Here is a 24,555-nt window from a genome sequence, read left to right on the forward strand (position 1 = left end):
CAACTTACTAAGGCCATGGATCTTAGCTTCGGCCTTGTGGGAAGCTTCTCAAGTGCTGTTGGTGTTACATTCCATGCAGCTTTAAAGAAAAATGAACCCTGATCTATTCTGAGTTAGTAGGTAAAGAACAGTCCCTTTCCTCCCAGAGAGCCTTCCTGTTTAAATTCAGCTTGGTATCCAAAATAAAAACTCACAACGCCTGGTCATTGCAAAGAAAACCCACACTGTGTCCAAGAGCCCCACAGATGTGCCGGGCTGCTGTCTCTTACCTGCACCCCAGGGGAGCGCTGCAGGGTTGCAGTGGGCTGTACCGTCGTCTGGGCCTGAGACACTTGCTTAATTATTGTAGTGGGGGTCACCTGCCGTGCAATGATAGGTGTGCCAGGAGCCTGAAAATAAGTTGTCGTGTAAAACAAGCTAATGTGAAAGTGATTCCACAGCCACCCAATGCACACAAAAACCAATCCTTGACGCTAACTGATGCACTCAGGTGGGTCCACAGTGGAGTCACAATGAGCAGTGTAAAAAGCTCCTGTCTACAGCTTTCTCACCAAGGCAAAAGCCTATGGTCAACAGCTCTTCTTAAAGAAGATTCTCCTGAGACACCAGGAGACTCTGACAAGCCTACATAACGGGACCTCTGCACAAAAGCAACCGTATGGAAGCCAGCTGTGCACTGCTGTCTCGGGGTGCCGCTGATCCCCACCACAGGGGGTCCTTGTGGCAGCGTGGAGGGGAGGGCCAGGGCAGAGATACCTCCCGCCTGCAGTGAGGTTGGAGAAGAGCTGACAGCTGCAGTAGGACAGTCAGACGGTGGCAGCAGAGCCCACCAGCAAAGCCAAGCCATAAATGCTGTCCAAGAGCTTCTTGCTCAGAGACAGGACACGCTGGCCTGGAAGGTGCCACCCTGCACTATTTCAGATACTGGGGGCCTACATCCATCTGCAGCATGAACACACCCCTGTCTAGGGGACAGGGGCACACCCCCCCCAGAGGAGCACGGCCGAGTCACAGAGGAAAGAGCCAGGAACGTCCTCCTTCACTTCGTCTGCCAGCCTGCCAACCAGCCTGAATGTGGCCACTGCACCAGGTGGGAGCAGGTAGTAAACGGCATGTGCCCACAGACATTATGGGGATGGACAGGACGTCAGGCACTGGGAAGCACACAGCCGGGAACTCGGCTTTCAGCATCAGTGCCCATCCTGCCCACAGCTCAGAGGGCAGATGTGGGGCAGCCCTGTGAGGCCCACATGCTGCCCCACAAGAGGGGCCTGGACTTGCTCGGCCCTTGCTCTGCTCCATGACTCAGTAGCTGACTGTGGCTCAGCCCTCAACAGTCCCTCGAGCCACGTGCATGCTGATGCCATCTCCACTCTGCGGAGGAGGAAACCAAGGCACCAGAAGGTGAACTGCAAGAGGCAAGGAATAAGGGCCAAGGACCAGTCCGGCAGATGACCCTGAGTAACCCACTCTGACCCCACTCAGTCAGATGTGCTGAGCTCAGTTTGCAGGAGTGGGTTTTTATGAGCCAGCACAGCCCTGGGCTAGGAAGAAGGTGGTGCCAACCCAGGCCCCACCTGATGGTGGGTCAGAAGGCATCCACACGTTTTGGTGCCCACTGGCACAGAACACCTGACCTGTGGCACGGCCTCCTCAGCATGCATGGTGGCATGGAGCGGGGCAGGGGCAGGCTGAGCCTGGGACAGCCACTCAGCAGGCCTCACGTACTCACCTGTACGGTGGAGATCTGGACGGGAGGGGCACTTGTGGGGGCCGCAGGGCGGGGCGCCATGGTGCTCTGAGGCTGGGCTTGGGCGTGGGCCTGGGCCTGCATTTGGGCCAGGGCCTGCTGAGGAATCATTAACAACTGCCCATTCTCGCTCCGCACAAGGACCATTCCTGGGGACAGAGGAGACTGCGCATCAGGAAACGCTCCTCAGCCCTGTGCAAAGGACACCCCTCACAAGGGTCTGCAAAGGAACACACATGCAGGTTCCAGCAGGGTGGAGTCAGGACAGACTGTCGGAGGTGCTAGAAGAACCTGAGAGCCTGCCTTAACACAGCAGCCAGGCGGCACAGCCACACCGTCCGCCCCAGCAGCCACCTGCTCTGCAGATGCCAAAGCCTGCACAAGCACGCACCCTCCACCGTGCGGGGTGCACCCGCCTCTGCCACTGTCCTGAGCCAGCCAGTGTCACAGCTCTGCTTCTGCCTCAAAGGAAGGGCCAGCTCTGTTGGTACCTCAAGCCCACACCCTTGGGACACTCTGCTCCATCCACCTCGCAACCCACCTCTGTCTGAGGCACTGAAGTATGCCTGCTGTGCCAGGGGTCCTGCCCCTGCCAGCTGTGGGTGCCTGGCTGCACCTACAGGACACGACTATTGCTGCAGTCCTGCCAAGTTTCCCCAACCTGTGTCCTAGGACATTCGAACAAAGCAGAAGAGAGAGAGCAGGGTCCACTGCTCTGGGTAGGCACACTGCTCTGGGGAGGTGTGGGCAGTACTGTTCTTTCACAGTTGACCTGGGACACCCACAAGCCACAGGCAGGACAGGAAGAACCCCTCGCCCTTCAAGGTTCTTCAGCTAAATCTTAGGAAAGCAGCAAATCCCACCCGTCAGGTTGGGCAGTAATTATAGCCTCAAAGCAGCAACCAGTGATGTCGTAAGTGCATCTGAAACGGAAACACAACCAGTGTTCACATTTACTCTCCTACTACAGGTTGCCTCTGAGCTTCAGGAAAATACTGGCATCCTTGCATGGCCCAGCTGGAAAACAGGGAAGTGAGGGCAATGGACCAAGACAGAGGTGCAACCCCCGCAGGCCAGGCCTCTCCCATGGGAAACCAGAACCCAGCCGCCTCGGTGCTAGAAGAGCTTTGACACTGCGGGGTCTCTCCTGGGCTCACCTCTAGAGTCCTGACCCAAAAAGCCACACTTGATGCTATTAAGAGAGCGTCCCTCCAAACATCCCTTTGAAATAAACCATGCTGAAATCACACAAAGAAGCCTGGACCCAGCTGCCGAGACACCCACTCTAGTGCAGCCTCCACCTCAGAGCTCTGGAGGAAAGGCCTGGAGCTCAGGTAGGGAGACCATGTCTCTCCACCTGCTCAGCACCTGAGCAGGGCGCTAAGGCCAGGTGTCCAGCCAGCTGCAAGGTAAGAGATGGTAGGAGTCACAAGGGAGAACAAAACTGTCCAACACAACAAGAGGAGCCTTGGTGAAAGCCACTTGCTGCATCTACCCACCCACTGCAGACCCCCCTCCCGTCCAGCTAGGAGCTCACCAAGCACCGTGGCAAGGCAGCCAAAGAGGGCATCACAACAACCTCGGCTTCAGCTCCAACTTAGAATTCTTAACTGAGCAGTTAGTGAATGAACAGAAGCCCTTTTCCTTAAAAAATTATATCCATGGAAATTCAAAGAAATATTTTAAAACATTGGTGAAATAGCAACAAAGTAAGTGGCATTTTGGATGTCGCCAACTGTCAGCCATGAGATGGGCCTACAGACACGGCCAGCACACTGCAGACACGGCCAGCGTGCCTACAGACAGGACCAGTGTGGCCATGGTTAGGGCAAAGTTGAAGGATGAATCCAAAGTCCTGCCATGTGACTTAAAGCAAGTACCTGTGCCTGTCTCCGGCATTAAAAATATCTGTAACTGAGTCCAAATGTGTAAGCAAAGGGAAGGACGGGTCTGGAAGGCGCCATGCAGACTTTAAAGCCATAGGCCCAACAACCACAGCTGACCCCTGAGGAAGCCCCGTGAGCAGACGTGCAGCTGCTTCCCAGGGCCATCTGAAGTGTCCCCAGTTACAGCACATCACAACCACAACCGTGGGATGACAAGAAGGCAGACACAGCTGTGAAGCGGAGTGGGCGGCCAACAGCTGCATGGAGCACTGTGGCCTGGGTGTGTGGACTCAGGTTCCCACCACTGCTCTCCAACAGACATGCCTGGCACACACTCAAGACCACAGAAACACCCTCGTCTCAGAGTGCAGCGTGGAACAGTAGCCGCCACGTCTGACCTACCAAAGCACTGGTCAGTCCTCCCCACCACTCGCCAGCCGTCTGTACCTGCAGGGCACCTCATGCATACTGTTTGGGAAGAACCAGCCACCATGCACAACTGGCCAGGTGTGGTCCTCGCCTCATTCCAAACAGGGTATCTAGGCCAGCAGGCAGGGGGCTCCCTCAGAGCTCCTAGAGGACAGCCACCTGGCTCTTCAGTCAGACCCCCAATGCAGGCCCTTCCTGCACCTGTGCAAGGGACCAACAGCAAGGAGGACAGCTCTAGCAGACAGCACACAGCTCCACTCATTCAGCCCAAACCAGGGGAAGGTCGAGGCTGGAGCAATACACTCCAGGTCCACCTGAGAGACCTTCAGAGGCCACTTCAGGGCTCATGGGAAGGGGTGTGGTAGGGCCCCCAAAGGTTCCGGGCTCCTGACCTTAATGTACACTCAGCCAACATGGAGAGCAAGAAATGTCACACATCCAGATGGTACCAAAAGAACAATTTGAGATTTCCTTTTTAATGAATTTAGTCTCTCTCAGTATAGAATGGAGTGTTCTTTGTAGAAATTTTGAGAAATGAGAAAAAGTACAAGGAAAACAGGCATCTCCTGGAACGGCCCCCACCCCTGGTCAATACAGCTGGATACTCCCTAGGACCCTCCCTGCATGTGGGTGAGCACAAGCACCCTCTGGGTGACCATGAGGGGACTGAGGCACTGTGGGTATCAGTCTGGTGTTCTCTCTGCTCTGCTCTTGAGCATTTCCACATAATTAAACATTCTTCAGAAACATGACTCTCGTGGCTACAAAACGTGACACAATACAAGATCCACAACTATCCACAACTTCCTTTTTGGTGAAAACGCAAGCTAATTCCCTACTTTTCATCACCTGAATATGCAGATCTTAAACTCAGAGCAAAGCCCTCCACCAGCAGTTTCCAAGGCCACCTGTGCAGAGGCCAGCAACGGGCAGCGGCCTCTCCGGGATGGCCCTCCACATTTCTCCCTTGGTCCCTTCCCAGGCCTACCAACTCTTCCAAGGCCCATGCCCCTACCCACAATCACAGGTCCCAGGAAGAGGGAATGAATCCTGCCCTCCCTAAAGCACTAGATATCAGAAAAGCCCAGTGCTCTACCGACTTGACCGTGTTCCTGATCCCTTCGATCAACCACACTCTTTACCGCATTTTAAACCAAAATGTAGAGCCTCGGAAGCTGCACCACAAACCAGCAGGCATTTCCGGCCTGAGAATATCAGCTTCTACGAACAGGCTTTCACCCACCGTCCACATCACCCAGGTGCCTGGACACAAGCTCTGGATGTAGGGCCTGGAGCCCAGGGCTCCTCCCTGGCCTGCCCACGACAAGGCTCTCACCACCTCGCCACCACGGCTCTTCCAAAGCAGCCACCCTACGCCCAAATGGGAGGGCAACTAGCCAGGGGAGAAGGGGCCCTGGGATGTGGTGAGAGCAACCAGGGAAATGGCCCAGGCAGAGGGCACGACTGCTCTCTCCTGCTCCTCAGGACTCCTGGCTGCCATCTCCTGACTACAAGACAGCCACAGACTGCTCTGCAGAGGTAAGCCAAGCCACAGAGGACAGGCCTTCCTAGTTCAGCCTGTGCCCGCTATTGAACAGTGGGAGCAGGCACGGGGCTGGACCCTGGGGGCATGTTGGAAGTGCCGGGGCTGCACTGCCACAGTACGCGCCAAGAGCTCGGGGCTTCTCAGGCAACCCTCCAGCAAGTGCAGACAGACATCAGCTGCCAAGCTGCAGGACCCCTCCCTGACACCCTCCGCTTTACTGGCCCAGATCCTGTGCAGCAGACCCTCTGTCAGAGCTGACCTGGCAGTGCCCTATGCTGTCCTTTACTCTGGTGGCTTTTGGTAAACACACCTTTTCATTTTAAGTTATGGAAAAGAAGGTGCCTAACCCTACAGACCCCTGAATGCAGGAACACTGAGGGGCTGTGCAGGCAGACTCCCAGCTCCATCCCCAGCCCTGGACCAGGAGCATGGCAGACCCTAGATATGCTCCCCCTCCACCACCCGGCTGGCCCCGGCATGAGGGTGCCCAGGAGAAGCGGTGTGAGCACCAGCCCACCCCTACATGTCACAGCACCCCTACACTCAACTCTGGCTACCTCAGCTGTCCCCTTACTGGCTGTCACATGGCCACCGAATTCCACTTCAACTGACACACTTCTCATCTTCAGAACTTGTATTTGCTTCACTCTCGAATCTCCCTGCACATGACAACATGCTCCGGGTTCTCTTGCCCGTCTTCCATCAGCTCAATGGGGGCCGGTTCTCTGTGGGGCCCACAGCTGCACCAGCAAGTGTCCTGGGATGGCTCTTGCCCAAGCATCGCCAGTGTGGATCTAGCCATGGAGAAGAGCCCCTCAGGGATTCTCAGTGGACACTTCTCCTCCCAAAGCAGGACAGGCTGGAAAACCCAGAGCCTCGGTACCAGCCCTGGCCCACTTGGCAGTAAAACATAGGTACCAAGGGCAAAGCAGAGATCAGCCCCAGCAAGGCCCCCCTACCAGGTATGGCGGCTCCCTAACCCTACGTAGTTTTCTTTGCATTCTAAAAGTTAAACTGCACACTTGAGCTGACACTCATCCAAATTGCCCACCTTTCTGGGCGAGGAAGTGTGAAGGGGGTCTGGTCCCATCTTGCTGCCAGAGTCACCTGCAAGTTAGCTCCCTCTGCAACACAGCCCCACAAGGACCCCAGCAAGGAACCTGCCAACAGCCCCAACACAAATGCAGAGCCCAAGCAACAGAGTGACTAAGTGAGTAAGAATGGCCTCTTCTAAGTTACAAAGAACACCCACGTGGCAGTCCAGACTCACACAATGGCCAGCAGGGCCAAGGTGTGCTCCCAGAAAACATGGGAAGGAGAGGGGCAGAACTCAGGAGGGGCGACAAAACCCCAAGATCATCCTGAGGACCCAACCGTGAGTAGACAGTCTAAGACCCTGGAACGGACTCTTGAAATCAGTAGAAAAGACAGAGGCCAGCAGAGCTCTAGAAAAAGCCCTCACCAAGGTGCTGTCCTGGACGGAGGCCTGCACAGCAGAAGGGCCCAGCCTGCAGGTGGGCAGGGAGCCCACCAGTGGAGCCCTAGCCAGCCACCTGGAGGAAAAGACCCAGACCCCAGCAGACTGTAGCAAGCTCCACTTCAGGCACACCTGGTCTCAAAACAAGCACCTTCTAGAAGTTAAGGCCACTAAGACACGGAAAACTTAGAAAGCAGAAGACAGGACCCAGAAAACATGGGCCAGTCCCCAAAGGAGACAAGAGGAATCTCAGGAGAAGAAGGGACAGGTAAAGGACCAGCCCCACTGGAGGGTAAAGGACCAGCCCCACTGGAGGCCAGCCCAAGACAGGCACCACATTTGTCCTGACACCCAGAAAGCCACAGGACGCGTAGGGGCAGTGCAATCACAGACCCGCCGTAGCTCACCCACACCTCCACTCCCCAAGACCGGCGCACGTCTAGCACAAGTCCAACCTGTACACATGGAAAAAGGAAGAGCCATGACCAAGAGGCAGTGTCACCCAGTGGTGGGGGTGGGTTCAGAGCTGCCATGAAGACGAGAACCCAAGAAAGCCAAGGCAATGCAGGGACTGGGCATGGCCTCCCAGGGCCCTCTAGGTCTCGTACTGTCTTAGGGACAACCTGCCCACCCACTGACACACAAGGGGACATCCTGGTACAGTCCTAGTCCTGAAGACACAAGCGTAAGAAAAAGGGCCCTGCTGGCTGCCTGTTGACTGCAGACATCCTGGGGCGGGGGCTGCAGCACACCACTGGTTTGCCATTATGCCTGCAGCCTCCACCAGGAGCACCCAGGGCAGAGGGTCCCCAGCCCATGGCTCCAGGACCGCCCAGCAGGAGAAACATGGGCCCAGGAGAGAGCAGAAATGACATCCTCTGAGGCCAACAGCGGCAGCAAGCCTGGCCTCTCCCTGTATGGACGTGGGGTGCACCTAAGGCCCAGCCTTTCCCCATGAAAGGGCGGGTTCTGCTTCTCTAAGAGGTATGAGTCAGGCAAAGTATAAATGGGCACCTTTCCTTTGAAACTTGCTCACCACTGAACTCATGTGGCCTCAAGAAGGATACACACCACTTGGTGCCAGGTGTGGCACTACTGCATTTTCAAATGCCAAGTGCGGGAAAACACTGACCCGATTCAAGCCCACGTCTGCAGCTCCCTGCGCTCAGCAGAGGCATGGTCAATCTGTGGGCCTCGACTCATCCCGGCCTGGAGGCTACCAACACCACGGCAGGGAAACAGCCTCCACACAGAAAGACATGCTGTCCTGGGTTGGCCCTGCCCAACCACGCTGTGGATGCACAGTCCTGGACCTACAGGCCAGTGCCCTCAGAACAGAGGGTGGCAAGCCAACTCTAAAGCTCGTGCAGAGGTGCACAGGCCGGGGAATTCGAATAATTACCAAGAGGCAGAGTCCAAGCCAGCGGCTCTTCTCTCAAGACGCCTTGGAAAGCAGTAGCCTGGGGGGACCAGTCCAACATCAACACAGCAGCCCCCAGGCAGGTACAGGCCAGAACAGACGACGGTGGAGACAGTCTTCTTAGGCTGGACTGGCTCTGGAGCCATGGGCTGGGGACCCTCTGCCCTGTGTGCTCCTGGTGGAGGCTGCAGGCGTAATGGCAACCCAGTGGTGTCTGCTGTCCACAGGAGCCAGCAAGGCCCTTTCTCTTATGCTTGTGTCTTCAGGAATTAGAGGGACTGTACCAGGACACCATGTGCCAAATGGGTTCCAATGGACCCAAGCCTACAGGCAAAACCTAAGACAAAAACCCCAAGGAGAAAGAAGACAGGCAGAGCTTAGATCACCAGAAGCAGTCCATGGAGAACCAAGGGACCAGCCGGACTGCACCCAACCCAAAGACGCGGGGAGGAAAGACAAGCCAAGCCAGGACCCTGCAAGCCTCCACCTGACGTGCAGGGCCTCCACCCAGAACATCCACAAAACTCTCAAGCTCCGCAGGAAATAGAAACCCACACAAAGCTGTGGCAACAGACCTCGACAGACAAACGAGGAGATGGCCAGCACCTCTAGTCATCAGGGAGACACAGACTAAATCCACAAGGCTATATGTGGCACATGAACCAAAGCGGCCCACCTCCAAAGAGTCCCTAAACAGCCTCCCCCAACAGGGGATGCAGCCTCCATCCCAGGCAGCTGCCAGGTGAAGGCAAACACATGTTCTCACAAAGTCCCCAGTTAATCACAGCAGTTTTCCGTGGGACAACCAAAAACTGGAAACCCCAAAACAGTCCAACAAGTGAAAAGCCAACTTCCGAGATATCTAAATATTATGGAAAAGTACTCAGAAATAGAAAGGGGTGAGCTATTGATATACACAACACCAAAGGAATCTCAATAATTATGCTGAATGAACACACGGGGGGGGGGGGGGAGACAATACAAACAGCACATTCCATTTTATAAACTACACAACATGCACACTCGGCTATGGTACCAGAAAGCAAAGGGGCTGCATGTGGGCCAGAAGGAAGGGTCCCACAGAGGCAGAGGAGTGCCCAGCGAGGGGCTCCTGGGTGTGTGCACAGCCTCAGTCTCACATGCTCCGACATCAAACATGCTCTGTTTACTGCGTATGGACTGCACCCTTGTAAGGCTTGTAACAGGTGCATGTGGCCCTTATCAAGCAAGATGCAGCCACCACCTCAGAAATCACTCAATGCAGTTTTGGTGAACACTAACCACTCCAGTCACCTTCACATGCAAAGCCAGGCACAGGCCACAAGTTGCACCCACCCCACACTTGCCTGTGGCTCAGGAAGCTGAATGTGCAGGCAGCAGTACCAACAGTGCCCCGCTCCCAGAGCCTCGGCACAAGACACTGGCCAGTCTCCGCAAAACAGCACTGCCCCAGCTCTTCTGACAGGAAAAGAGCCCCTGGAATGCCCAGAAGGACACGTGGCCAGACTCGGGCACAGGCCACACAGAATCCTCACTGCAAGAGCCCTGCTCTGGCTCCCACTGTCCACGAAGCTGCAGGGGAGAGGCCATAACCCACATTTACCTGTCTTCTCCCTCCAGAAACTTAACCTTGGCAGGAAAACAAGCCCAACAGGCTGTGTTGGGCTCCTCTCTTAAAAGAGGAGTGGGTAGAGTGCTGGTGTGGGGGTCAAAGGGCCTGGATCCCAGTCTGCACCCCACTGCTGACCCACCAGGTATGGACTCCTGCTTGAGACATGGGGGGCCAGGTTAAATGTCCCTGCATCTTCCTGGCCCCAAGCTCTGGCTCTGGGCTCATCTGGGTGCTGGCAGGGGAGCTGCAAGACCCCTGCTCACTTGGGATTGGCATCACTGAGCCCAACTTCGTGAACGGGTAGCGGCTCCTTTGCAGCAGAGCTAAGCAGCCCTGGACTTGCCCTGCAAATGCCTTTTTATCCACTGGTATACTACTGACTCAACAGGACGGCTCCCCTTAGCCTGGCAGGAGACGACGTTCACAGGAGCTCAACAACGTGGAACCGCATGGAAATCACCACCAAGCTCAAGGACCCTCGTGGCCTTCCGAATGTGGAGGGACTGACAGTCAGGTGTGAACCTGAGCATCCCCTTACACATCTGCAATAAAGACAGGTTGACAACCCAGCTTTGCACCCCTGGGAACCGAACCGCACCTGCAAGTTTGAGGCAGAACCCCACACAGGACGCGAGGGCTGATGAGCCCCTGCAGGGATGATCTCCATGGGGCCTTCCAAATCTGCGTCTATGCAGGCTGTGGACAGGCCCATGAGGATGTGCTGTCACATGTCCTCCTTGTCATGGGAAGGGCAATCTTGGGTTCCTCTTAGCTCTCTGGTGGCTCTTCAGTGACTGTGTTCTTCTAACCATCCATTCTCGACCCTCAGCCCAGCTCCCAGAAGCCTCTTCCTCTCTACTCACCCTCCACGGAACCCTGACCTCCTCATCCCCTGACTATTTCTATGGCCAGCTGAGGACCCGCTGCCTGGCTCCCTCACCATCCGCCTTGTGCCTCCTGCCTGCTGCTGCTGCACACCCAGTTGCCATGTCCCACCAGCCTCAACCTCGGCTTCCTTTGCACCAGGGGCTGCATCTTCCACACAGAACTGACCCTGGGGCAGATCCCAAAGCCCCCCCCCCCCCCCGTTGCAGCAGTGAGCCTCCCACAACCCTCCTGCCCTCCCACAGGCAACCATCAGGATGGCCACGGGGAGGGGGAGCCACTCTGGCCTCCCTCCTAGCTCAGCAGGGCACCATCTCCTGGGCAGCAGCCTCTAGGCCTGTCCTAAGTTGCTCAGGTCTGCAGAACTTAAGTGCCTGGGTGTCTCTGCCTCCTCACCTCAGTGCAAATGCCCTGAGGACAAAGCAAACAAGTGGAAGGAGAACTGACTGAGAAGGTCAAGCATGCCCCCTGCGCCCACAGTGTAAGCACCTCCTGTCTGCCTGCACGCCCCCCACCCACCACAAATCCTTGCCAGTAAACTGTCTTATTTACCTTTCTATCTTCAAGCAAGATAAAATATCTGTGGCAAGCAAATAATTCCCTGCACTGGCTCACTAAAAGGTCACTAACTCCATCTTTGCAAACATCTACATCACGTATTCACTTGACAAGTGCTTACTGCATACCATTTGCAAGCACTGAGCACACACCAGGGAGGCGGTAGACAAGGCTGCCCTGTCAATAAGGAGGACACAGTGGTCAAGGACCACCTTCACTGTTGCTGGTGGGGTATCCCCTCAGAAAGTGGCACAGGTGCTGGTGCTATCAGCCCCCAAATCACCTTCCCAGGCAGGGAATGTATCCCTCTGGACAGGACTCTCCAAGTTGTGAATTCAAATGGGGCCTCTGGGCCAAGTGGCAGCTCCCCATCACCTCCACAGAGCATACTCCACTCCTGCACCCAGGGCTCCCCGAGACCCTAGACCAGCACCTGCTCTGGGCCACAGGCAGTCCTAAGTGGTGCACTCAGAGACCCACTCACACGGACCCACGCTACACTCAGCCCAGCCTTCTATCTGACAAGACTTCTCTCAATTCTCCTTAAATCTAAGTTAACTTTAAGTGGCTAACATGCTTTGGTAAAATTACTTTAAGATATTACTTAGCCGGGTGCAGGGTGTAGTGGCACATGCCCATAATCTCAGAGGCTCAACAGGCTGAGGCAGGCGGATCGCAAGTTCAAAGCCAGCCTCAGCAACTTAGCGCGGTGCTAAGCAACTCAGTGAGACCTGCCTCTAAAAAAAATACAAAATAGGGCTGGGGATGATGGCTCAGGGGTCCAGCGCCCTCGAGTTCAATCCCCGGTACACGCCCCCCTCAAAAAGATACTATAATGTGTGTGAACATGCTTACCCAAGAAGGTGTGAGGACACATTTCTACCAAGCCAGATCGCTGCAAGCAGAGCCCTGCTGCCAACCACAACCCACAGGTGCCTCTGGGCCCCTAACTGGGCAGTGTCCATGTCAGTTTCTACCCACACCCTCGCACAGGCCCTCCCCACAGTGAGCTAAGCTGCATCTTCAAAACTTCAAGACCACAAAGTACTGTGACTGCCTGAATCTCTGACATCCAACACAGGCTCAAGTTTGGATCCCTAAACATCAATCCCCAATGCTACAGATCGAAACTGCTTGCTGAACTGTTAGAAATTGGTGGGTCTAGGGAAATTGGAAATTCGGCACAGTAAGCACTGGATGCAGGTACTGCTTTGCTCTCTAAAGATGCAGGGGTGGTGACGTGAGGAGGCTGCCCTGCTGGAGACCCCTGGCTGATACCCAGGGCCTTCCCAGGGAACCCTGTGGTCTCAAAAGCCACGAAAGCGTGTGCTCAGCGGGACAATTTTTGAAACAGATTTGCACAAAAACTTCAAAGCTGACAATAATCATAATTGTTTACTTTAAAAACTGGCCAAAACTGCTGGTGACTCTTAAAAAGGGCCAAGCAGCAAGAACGCTCCATCTCACGACATGCAGAGAGCCAAGCTAACATGAGGAGGCGCTTCTACCCAGCAGGCTGGCAGCAAGCCACTTTAATTTCTAATCATCATCACTGCCCAGAGTGGGCACAGGGCACACACTGGAGAGGCAGACTCCACGGCTGGTCCTGGCTGCCACATGGCATCTGACCCTGCACTGCAGCCTGGCTCTCTTTCCTGCAGAAACACCTGCCCCACGCACAACGCCAGCAACAGAACAAGGAAACCACCTGCCCATCACCATGGGACTGACCAATGGAAGAGAGTCATGCACATGCACCAAACCTCGCTTGACAGGGATAAAGGGTCACACAAACATGCCTAGCAGGACTTAGGCCTCAGAAGAAGGGTGGAGGGGTATGGAAATCAAAGGGATTCACACTTTCAATCTGACTATACACGATTAACACTCCTTTGCATGAGCATTAACCTACTTCGTAACTTAAAGGAAACAATAAATAATCAACAAGTACTAGGGATGACAGGCTGTGAACTCCTCTCTTCCTCAGCTAGCAGTTCCACCTGATCACCCCCATGCCTCCCACACGGCCTGTGGCTGATCCTTGCCACCTGCCACCTGCACCCCTTCCCTGTGGCTCCTGCACTAACTCGGGGAACAGGCAGCCCAGTGGTCCGTCCACTTTCAGAATACAGCCTTCTACAACTGGACCCAGGTGTAGCCATTTTAACGACGGCCCTTCCTTGGCCAACCTCATAGATTGTAACCTGAAGCTCCTCCAAACAGGGCCCAGGGCAGCACTACCTAAGAGACACAGACAGGTGGACTGTCCACCCAGGGGCACTTGCTAGCCAGGCTCCAGAGGCCTTCTGGCCAGAGTAAAGGTCTACCTTGCCACCCACTTGCAAGCACGTGTCTGATCTCTTGCAGCACCTCAGGATTTCTAACAACTCCACAGTGACCCCACAGCGGTTCTCTCCCTCCACACGGAGCCTTCAAGCCCAGATTCTCTCATGCACTGTGCAGCTGCCTGCTGGGGCAGAACTGGGGCCTATGTGCCTTAGGCTTCCTGGAATGGCCACTGGGCCCTGCACACAGACATCTTAATCACACAGAGAGGCAGGCATGACCTTGCTCCACATGCCCAGAGCTCAGCAGCTCGAAGTGCTCCTCTGGAACTGCAGCTCCAGGATGGTCCGGTAGCTAAGGGCAAAAACAGCATCAGAACGAAATCTCAGGAAAGCCCAGCACTCCCTCCAGCCAGGCCCCACCCACCAGAACTCAGGTGGGAGTGACCACTGCAGGCCGGGTGCAGCCCACATGCTGCATCTGCTCTGATCTCCACCATGCCCGAGCATCACGACATCACCTGTCTTGGTATTCAAGCACCTGCACCTGCTAAAGCACGCTGTCTGTCTGTACAGCAACAGGAAGCAACTTGCAGTGGGTCCCAGCGGGTCCTCTCTGCACCCTCGGGGGCACACTCCTGATGGAGGCAGCCCAGGCACCTGCACCACTTCTCTGGCATCCTCAGCTTCTGATAGCCAATTCTGGCTTCCAACTTTCTCATATCTCAAAAACACTGAAGTGCATGGGCCTCACACAGCACTCAGTGTGCCCAAACTCTCCCTCACACACCACTTCTTGTGTGGAGTCTGCGAAATCGGACTGTGTTCAGCAGGCTCAAACAAGGAACCACCTCTAAGCTTTCCTGGACACTTGGGGGATTTTTTAATTGGCTTTATTTTAGTTTTGGTTCTGGGAACTGGACCTGAAGGTGGCTTTATCACTGAGCTATATCCCCAGCCCTTTTTAATTTTTATTTTGAGACAGTGTCCAAGTTCCTCAGGCTGGCCTGGAACTTGCAATCCTCCTGCTTCAGCCTCCCAGGTTGCTGGTGTGAGAATAGAAAGTTAGATGGTCCATTTACAGAGTAGAGTAGTGGGCCTTAATTGGGATGTAAGATCCAACTGTAGAGACAGCCCTTCTCTTTGCCCACCCAATTTTAAAATTAGCCGACAGCACAGACTGCACCCCCGAGCTCCTCTGATTAGAGCAGAGGACAGTGCTGCGCTACTGCAGAGGAAAGAGCAGGTGGGCAGCCTGCCCAGATGTGCTTGACAGCCAGGTTCTGGAGCATGCCCTGGAGCAGAAGCCAAGTCTGCCTTGCCCACCCATTTCCCAGAATGTGTCTGATTCCTTGTTATCCGCTACTTCTAACCCTGGGATCACAGGCGTGCACCGTGCCTGGCTCCCTGGCTCTGAGCTTGGTCTGATAAAGAATCCCTGCTCTTACATCTAAGTTGCTAACTGCCTTCCGTGTTGTTCAAGTTTAAAATATGCTCTTCCTTTGCAGATTCGAGTTCCGCCTCCTGCACAGGTGCCCGCCAACCACCTGTCCAGGCCTCCTCTGGTACATGCGAGTGTTGGGACCTGCCGCATGTGGTCCCACACACCCACACGAACTGGTGCTAATGGCTGTCAATGTGATCCATCTGACTGGTCACAACCTTGACCAGTGTTAGGAAGGACAGCCATTCTGCCCTAAGAGCATGCCACCAGAGTACTGTTGGTTTTGTTGCTGTTGTTATTGTTTGTATTTTTTGTTTTTGTACTGGGGATCAAACCTACATGTACTTAACCACTAAGCCACATCCCCAGTCCTTTTTAAGTCTTATTTAGAGATGGGGTCTTGCTAAGTTGGCTGAGGGCATCACTAAGTTGCCAAGGCTGGCTCTGGACTTTTTTTGTTATTAGTTGTAGATGGACAGCATGCCTTTATATTATTTGTTTATTTTTGTTTGCGGTGCTAAGGATCGAACCCGGTGCCTCACATGTGCTAGGCAAGTGCTCTGCCACCGAGCCCCAGCCCAGCCCCGGCTCTGAACTCTTGATCCTCCTGCCTCAGCCTCCTGAGTCGCTGGGATTACAGGTGTGTGCCACTGCGCCCGGCTCAGGGCACTGAGGGTCCACACAAGCAGGTAGGTGGGGTTTGTCTGTCAGGAGGGAGTGAGGAGCAGGGTGAACAAAGGCTGCTGACAAATCCGTTTGGGAAGAGCAAAGGAGACAAGAAAGGTGCAAGAACCCCCACTTCAGGCCATGATCTCCACTGCAGGGTATGGCTTCAGTGCCCCCACAAAGATAAAAGGGGGTCCAGACGTGAGACGGGTGCACAGGTGAGTCAGAGGACACAGGGAGGGAGGCAGGGACAGGGAGCTCACAGTGCTGCTAGGTTTCCCTGACAGAGCCCAGCATGGCTTGTGACAAGTAAATCCCCTGCCCCCAAAGGCCACCATAGGAATGGGCTTGTGACAAATAAACCCCCTGCTCCCAAAGGCACCGTGAGGAAGCAAGGAACAGGGAGGAAGCCCCTGGGCAACGTTCACCTCCGGCTGAGAGTCTCCTTGGAAATGAGAAGCAGCTCCAGGCTCTGGCCAACACTTCCACCCAACACCACATGGAGACTCAGCAAGCCAGAAGCAGAGGAAGGGGAAGCGCCCGACTGTCCCCAACTGTACAGTTGGGATTCTCCACGTGTAACATGCTTAATTCAAGAGTTTGGTAAGGGTGCTGCTGGACAAGAGATTGATGTCCAAAATTCAACTGGGATCTGAGACCATCAAGCCCCTCAACACAGGTTAGAAAACACAACTGTTTAAAAAATACTATTGACAACAGTAGCAATAAACTCAGAACCCCAGAGTGAATCTAATACAATATGCGCAAGACCCACTTGGAAATAACATGGGAAATTTCGCTGAGAGACCCTGCAGAAGATGTAGGCTGGGTGACAAACTGTGTTGACAGACAGGGAGGAGCCCTTCTACACAGCAGGGGCTGGCCAAGAACTGACTGGCACCGTTCCAATCAAAATAAGCTACAAGGACTCTCCTGGGCTCCAAAGAGTTAAGTCTAACATCCAGTTGACAGGGAGAGCAAGCTGCTGGGCCAGGCTCACCAGGTGTGTGCAAAGGCCCTGCTCAAGGCGGAGAGGGGCGGGGGAGAGGAAGAAGGAGTGGGAGGGAGAGAAGGACAGAAAGAGGGAAAGAGAGGGGTGGGGGAAGGACAGAGAGGGAGAAAGGGAAAGAGAAAAGGAGGGGAAGAGAGGGGGAAGGAGAAAGGGAGGGAAGGAGAGAAAGAGGGACAGAAAGAGAAGGAGAGAGAAGGGAAGGAGAGGGGGTAGTAAGGGGGGGATAGAGAAGGTGGGGGAGAGAGAGAGGGAGAGAGAGAGAGAGAAGCAGGGAGCAGATGAGGAGGCAGGAGAAGCAGGCAGAGCAGGAGGAGCAAGTGTGGCACTGCGCGCTGAGGGACAAGGTGGCCCTGATGACAGGACACCAGGAGATGACCAGGACCAGAGTCAGCCTGCGCAGGAGGTGTGATGGGGCCAGGGGCAGCTGGCACCCCGGTGGGCAGGAGTGGGCGTGGCTGGCTCCCAGCACGTGCACCAGCCCCAGGAGTAACTTGGCAAAGACTAATAGAGCCTCACATGGAAGAACACCCATAGCCTCACTTAAAGATGACCCCAAGGGAAAGCACCAGCCTCAGCCACCGCAGAAGACACACGAGGAAAGCAGAGGGGCAGCCACAGTGGTAGACAGTGCCACACAGAGCCCATAGGAACAGCCGCCAGAGACACATCCCCACGGCACAGGCAAGAAAGAGACCGCAGCAAAGAAAGCTGGGCAGAAAGACAGGGCACGCGTCAGAGGGCACTTCCACGGTGAGGACCAAGCCAGGCCTGGACCTGAAGACCTGTCAAGTCGGCACTGCCCACTGCCCAGCGAGCAGGGGGAGAAAACAGGACTCTGCACAGGCAGGTGGGCCACGCAAGCGGCACCACCCTGTGCTCACACGGTCAGCAAACCACAGGCAACACACAAGAAGGCGCAGACCACACGGCCCAGCGCACTCCGTGGCCTGGCTCCACACACTGGACCCGATCAGCATCACTCACCACGCAACAGCCACCAACAAAGAAATGCTGGTAGACACGATTCTCACCAAACCAGGAGCAAAGGTGCCAAGACAGGGCACCGGCATCCATGAAACTCACAAGTGAAATCTCATGCCAGTGATGGGAGGTGGGGCCTCCAGGAGGCCACCATGTCACCAGGGTGCAGCCCTCAAGGATGGGACTGGTGCCCCATGAAAAGCACCCAGAGAGCTCCCTCATCTCCACCCTCCCTTCCACCACGTGAAGACTAGAGCCAGCCCTCAGCAAATCTGCAGAGCCTCGATTTTGGACTTCCAGCCTTCAGGACTTTGAGAAATAAATCTGTTGTTTATAAGCCTCTCAGCCTGTGGTATTGTCATAGCAGCCCAAAGTGACTATGACAGAGGGAATTCCTAACCTAATAAAAGGCATTTACGAAAAACCTATAGCCAACATCCTATATTTAATGGGAAAAGGCTAAGGCTTCTCCCTGACGTAAAAAACAAGGCAAAAATGTCCCTCCCAGCTGGGCATACTGGGGCACACCTGAAACCCAGCAGCTCAAGAGGCTAAAGCAGGAGGATGGCAAGTTCAATGCCAGCCTCTGCAACTTAGGTGAGGGGCCTTAAGCAACTTAACAAGACCCTATCTCAAAATAAAATATAAAAAGGGCTGGGGATGTGGCTCAGTGGTTAAGCACCCCTGGGTTTAATCCCCAGTACCAAAAAAAAAAGGTCCCTTCCCACGGCTGCTCAATGACATTCAGGAGGTCCTAGCCAGGGCAATAAGGCAAGAATAAAAAGCACGACCCGCAGATGCAAAAAAAAAAAAAAGAAGGAAACATCTCTTTATTGCCGACAATATGATTGTCCTTGAAGAAAATTCTAAGAAACCTACAAAAGAAAACTATTAACAACAAACAAATGAGTTAGTAAGCAATGCTGCAGGATACACAGTCAGGTTTTTTTCCCCCTTGGAGCAGGGTGGTAACTAGGAATTGAACCCAGGAGGGCTCTACCACTGAGCCACCTCCCAGACCTTTTCGTTTTTTAAGATGGGGTCTTGCTAAATTGCCAGGTTGGCCTGGAACTTGCAATCCTCCTGCCTCAGCCTCCCAAGTCACTGGGATTATAGGCGTGGGCTACCAAACATGCCAAGGTCAATATTTTTTAAAGTAATTTATTTCTAAATAATTAATAAAAATCAGAAATTGGAATTTTAAAAAGTACCCTGTACACAGCACAAAATATGAACACTTAAGAACAAATGTAACAAAATGTTAATTACACAAACACTGAAAACTATAAAACAATGTGAGAGAAATTTTTATAAAGACCTAAACAAATGAAGATAAACACCACGTTTGGAACTTCAATATTGTTAAGATACCAATTATCATGAAATTGATCTTGAGAGTCAACGCCATCTCAAGTAAGCTATCAGAAGATGTTCTGCAGAAACTGACAGGAAGGTTCTAGAGCTTAACGAAAGCAAACGACCAGAACAGCACCAGACGTTCTTGGGAAAGAAAAGCAGCATGGACTCATGCTACCTGGGTTCAAAGTGTTCTCAGGGGCTGCAGGAGCCCAGGGTGCCCAGGCAGGCAGGCGGGCAGACACTGAGACCGGGCGGACGCAGTCCAGAGTTAGAAGTCCTCACCTGCATGCTCAAGACATTTCCAATGGGAAAGGCACAACTGGACGTCCTGCAGGAAAAAATGATTTCAGCCACTCCCTTTCCCTCTCCCAAGATTAACCAATATTGAATCCAGTAAACGCTAGAACCATAAACATTCTAAGGGAAACAAGAAGAAAACCCTGTGCCTTAAGTTGGGTTCAAATTTCCTTGATAAAACATAACCATAAACTCTGAAAGAAATTAATAAACTAGACTTCATTAAAATGGAAAACATATTCTGAAAGATATGTTAGGTGAAAATACAGACTAAAGTCAAAATACTTTAAAATGATTCTAACTGATAAAGGATTTATATCTGGAATATATCCTAGAAGCACTTACTAAATCAGTAACAACAAAAAGAATAATTCAGTTTAAAACACGGAGGCCAAAGACTTGAACAGACACTTCATGGAAGACCTGCAGAAGACAGATGAGTACAGGAAAAGACCTCCGTCACCAGGCCTCAGGGAGCCTGGGTCCAACCACATCACAACAGCAGTGCTCACTAAGGCTGAGGTCAAAAAGATGTGAAAAAACATCGCACATGCAAAACAGAGGGCCACCTTGGAAAGAGCTGGCAGCTTCTAGGAGGTTGACCACGTCACATCCAGCGGTCAATCTTCCAGGGGCTACCAGAGAGAGGAAAACCGTGCCCACACAAACGTATAAGGATGATCCTAACTAAGAGAAGCTAGAATCAACCCAGACTCCACTGACATGAACAGAATGGTGAACTGTGGCCCACCGCTGCTCAGCAGCAGAAGGGACCATCAACCAGCACTCGCAGAACCGGTATAAAGCCCACGTGTTCTGCTAAGTGAGAGGCCAGATCCATGTACTTCCAGCATGAGTGACGTGGTGGCTCCACGCTGGGGGCAGGGGTCCCAATCACCAAGGGCAAGTGAGTCCTGGGCCATGATTCCGTATCTTGGTGGTGGTAGTAAGACTGCATTCTCTTTACAGATCCAAACACTAAACACTATCAATTTTGCTATAACTCTGCCTCAGTAAACAGGACCTTAAAAAATGAGAGGCACCACATGCCCACAAGGGGGCTGGCACTCTAACCTGACCATACCATGCACTAGTAAGGACCCAGAGCACCAAGGGCAACAGGAGCTCCAGGGACTCCAACACACTGTGGGAGAATTGCGAGGCTCACTCAAGGACTCAGGGAGGCGGGCGATGGCTGGTAGCAGGGCACAGCCAACAGTTTCCACACCACTCACAACTCCACCCTCAAGGTTCACCCAAGCAGAAACCCTGTCCTCATGGTCCAGAACACCCCTCACGCCGAAATGCCTGTCCACGGCCAACAGTGCTATGAGTGCAAGCCTGAGTGGCCACTCAGCACAGCAAGGTAAGCTGCCAGCAAGCGCCTGTGAGGGTCTCAGTCAGAGGAGGAAAGCCAGGCACCACACAGTGCGAGCAGGCTCCCCTAACTGGAGCGTCGCCGGGAAGACACACCCACAGTGGCCACATGGGCTCAGCAAATACACAGACAGCAGAGGGCCCAATGAGATGGCTCAACTGTGCTGATGGTTTGACAGTGCACCTGTGCCCTCAACTCTCAAAACCAACTGTGCACTCACAATGGGAACACGTTCATGTTCAAATGATTTCCCCAAAGTTTTATGTATGCAAAGCTACATTTAAAGGAGTACCCCCCGACCCCCAACTACCATGCTCCTGGCCACATTTGATTCCAGGAATTGTGCAACTGCCTGCCAAGTCCACAGGACAACAGAAATTCCAGCAAGGGAAGGCCACTGCCCCTGCCCCCCCAAAGACCAGCCGTCCCTAACTGCAGCCCCATGTCCACAGCAGAGCTAATTTGACGCTTATTACATGCTTTTTACCTTTGCGAGGAAAAGCATAAAGAATGTATTTTGAAACTATTTCCTTCCAAAACTATGTTTTAAGTTTCGGTGCTTGAATTGTGAAAGGCGTCACTATTCAAAGTAATTTTTTTCTCTGAGTGTACTACATAAAATATGTAAAGTTTTTTAATTAAAATGAAAGGCCACCAGACGATAATCTCCAAGCTCTATTGTTAATCGTGTATATGGTACCTTTGTTGTTAAAAGAGAGAGAGAAGAAAAAAGACACGTGTGTGGGGAGGGGGTGTCAAGAATATGTGTGTTTGCTTATTTTGGGGGGAAAAAAACCCCACTGATGGGATGGTCTAGAAACTAACAAATATAAAAATAAAAACTCTCCCTAGCAGAGGAAAGAAGAGGGAAAAGAACTGAAAGTGCTTCTCAAAAACTAGCTACTGAACCTATGCTTCAAACCCAGACCAAGCTGAAGATGAACCCAGACAGAGCTCAGCCGCACTGAGGAAGCATGCGGTGGGTCTGGACCCAGGAGTCTGTTAGCACCCTCACGAGGCAGACTCTTAAAGACAGTAAGTACAGGGACATGCTGTACAAGAACAAGGTGATGTCACAGGACCCAAGACTTCTATGAAGATCCAAAGACCCAAGACTTCTATGAAGATCCAAATACAACTCTCAGAACCCACAGGGGAGCAGCCATGCTTCAAATCAGGAGAAAGGCTGGCCTCTCCTCACCCCATCAACACTGCAACACCCAGAAAAGGCGTCCTTACAGGGACCAGCACCCCAGCCGGGCCTATAGATTCCTCCCTTCATGCCAGACAGGCAGGCAAAGGGCTGGAGGCCATCCCCAAGTTAGGCTCAGAGCCATGGTTGCTCAGGACTCAAATGTGCAGGGGGCGCAGGGCTGCCCTCAGACAGGGGCCAAGCTGACTGCAGATACCAAGGGAAAGAATACCCAGAGCCTCAGTGAACACAGGCAACTGCTCAGGCCCTCTCTGGCCTGGAGAGACAATCTGACTGCAAGAACACTGTTCAAACGAGTCCCGCACGGCCTGCATTGCTCACAACCATCCAGTGACAGCTGCCCCTCCCTCAACACACGCTTCCTCTTGACCCTCACCTGAGGACAGCTAGCCACCTGTTTGGGGCTAAGCTCCAGGACAGGCACCCTCCCATTACAAAACCCCTACTGACAAGGGTCCCTGCCCAGCATGCCACGGCAAAGGAACAGACACACACTGAGCCTCTCGACACCCATGCTGGTCAGCAGAGACTCCTGAGGGCCCAGAGGCTCCACCACCAAGAAGAGTGGTCCAACGTCCAGGCTTCCAGTCTCTGGGTGACAGGAACAGACACTAGCATACATTGCTTTCCCGTACTTTTTAGTGTCTATGAAACTTTCTAGACTGAGCAAGTATTAGTTACTTGTTAAGAAAATAACTTAAAGACTAAGCGTCACCCTCACTGTTCCTGTATGGGCCACATAAGTATGGCATGGTAATAGCAACGGGAGAGCCCCAAGGGAAGCACAGCCCTGGTGTCCCCCACACCAGGAACCCATAGGACACACGAGACAGCCTTTTCCACTGGCAGAGGTGAAGACAGAAGTGACTCCCAGAAAACAAAGAGGCCCCTTACGCGTACCTGCACACCAAATCCCTGCAGGAGCAGCAGTCCTTGCAGACACAGGGTAAGCTCGTGCAAGATCCAGCGCTCTCTCCTTTTGAAAACAGGAGAAGCCACGTGTGCACCCTGCATCGGACTCAACAGGCAGCGAACAGCACTGTCTTAAACACCCCAGAAAGCTGGCCTGGACCAGGAGTCCTGGGCACCTGGCTTGAGAGGCAGCAGACCCCGGGGATTCTGCACCAGTGAACAGGGTCACAAAACATGTCACCAGTGACGATGACCTTTTCTTCTCCAGAACAAGCAGGCAGCATCAAGACAGGAAGAGAAAGGGGCACCACAGAGCTTTCTAACAACTTCACTGAAATACAGCCTACCAAAGCAAAATTCTGACTGGGCCGATGCCCACAGCTGTGTGACCACTGCCACCACTGGGATGTGAGCACCGCCCTCCACTTAAAAAGCCCCCTAAAGCCACACCACTACCACCCAGCCCAGGCAGCCACCACCGTCACAGTTCAGCCTTTCTTGAGTGTCACCTGAACAGAACTGTGTCACAGGCCCTCTGTGCCCAGGAGGGTGTTTTCAGATGGTCCCTTTGGGCACACAGCCTGTGTGCTGCTGGTTGGTCTGACCTCCATGCCCTGCCTAGCCACTCCCCATGTGCTGGAGTTCAGGCTCCTCCAGGCACCACTGCTATCACAGCTTTGTATGGGCGGGTCTTCACTTATTCTGCTAACTGGCAGGAGGGTGGAGGGGCAGCCATTGTGAGCTCCAGTTCTGTCCCCCTGGGCTCAGACTGGCAGGGGAGCATCTTTTCATATGCTTACTAACCATTTCTACACTTTCCTTTGTGTCTATTCAAACCTTGGGCCATGTTTAATGCAGTGGCTTATCATTTTACTAAGAGTTCCTGCAAGTTCTTTGTGGTATACAAATACTTTCTCCCAGTGTCTGGCTGTTTTCTTAGTGATGTGTCAACTCGAAGAAGTTTTCTTCTAATATCTGAAGGCCAAGATGCAGGTGTTTCCTCCTGTCCTGGGAGAACTGTCTCGCCCCTCAGGAAGACCAGCTCTTCCTCCACGGGACCTCTTTCCTCCTCCAACAGCAACTTCATGTGTGGGACACACTTGCACTGACGGGGAACATGGGATAATGCTGTCATCTCACCACTGCCTAGGCTCCCTGCTCACCCCATGAGCCCATGCTGAAGCCCTCCAGTGCATCCTTCTGGAAGCCTCCTTCTCCAAGGTCTGCCTGGGCAGGCCCAGGGAGGAAGGAGCCATGCTCTCTTCACCAACAAGTGCCCCACCCCCCTCCCCCACCCTTCGCTGCACCTCCCTCCCTCCAAACAAAAGCGTATACAGAAGGGGCACTGCAAAAGCTGAGTGCACAAGAGCCACAACGGAGGGTCTCTGAGCACACCCTCAGCCTGACAGCCACTCAGGCAGCTCGACAGGGTAGGACTGGCTCCT

General features: G+C 53.5%; 1 protein-coding gene across 1 annotated transcript in view; it reads right to left on the reverse strand.

Moving 5' to 3' along the window:
• Positions 1–24,555, reverse strand: part of Taf4 (TATA-box binding protein associated factor 4) — a 69,140-nt gene that overhangs the window by 26,532 nt on the left and 18,053 nt on the right. The window contains exons 2-3 of the mRNA XM_046433119.2: positions 1,733–1,899; positions 270–389 (exon numbers count right to left, since the gene is read on the reverse strand). Of these exons, the coding sequence (XP_046289075.1) occupies positions 270–389; positions 1,733–1,899 (287 nt within the window). The remainder of the gene's footprint in view (positions 1–269; positions 390–1,732; positions 1,900–24,555) is intronic.

The sequence above is a fragment of the Marmota monax genome, unplaced genomic scaffold, assembly GCF_021218885.2.
Source record: "Marmota monax isolate L192 unplaced genomic scaffold, Marmota_monax_Labrador192_F-V1.1 WCK01_AAM20220418_F8-fsc00014, whole genome shotgun sequence".
Classification (NCBI taxonomy): Eukaryota; Metazoa; Chordata; class Mammalia; order Rodentia; family Sciuridae; genus Marmota; species Marmota monax.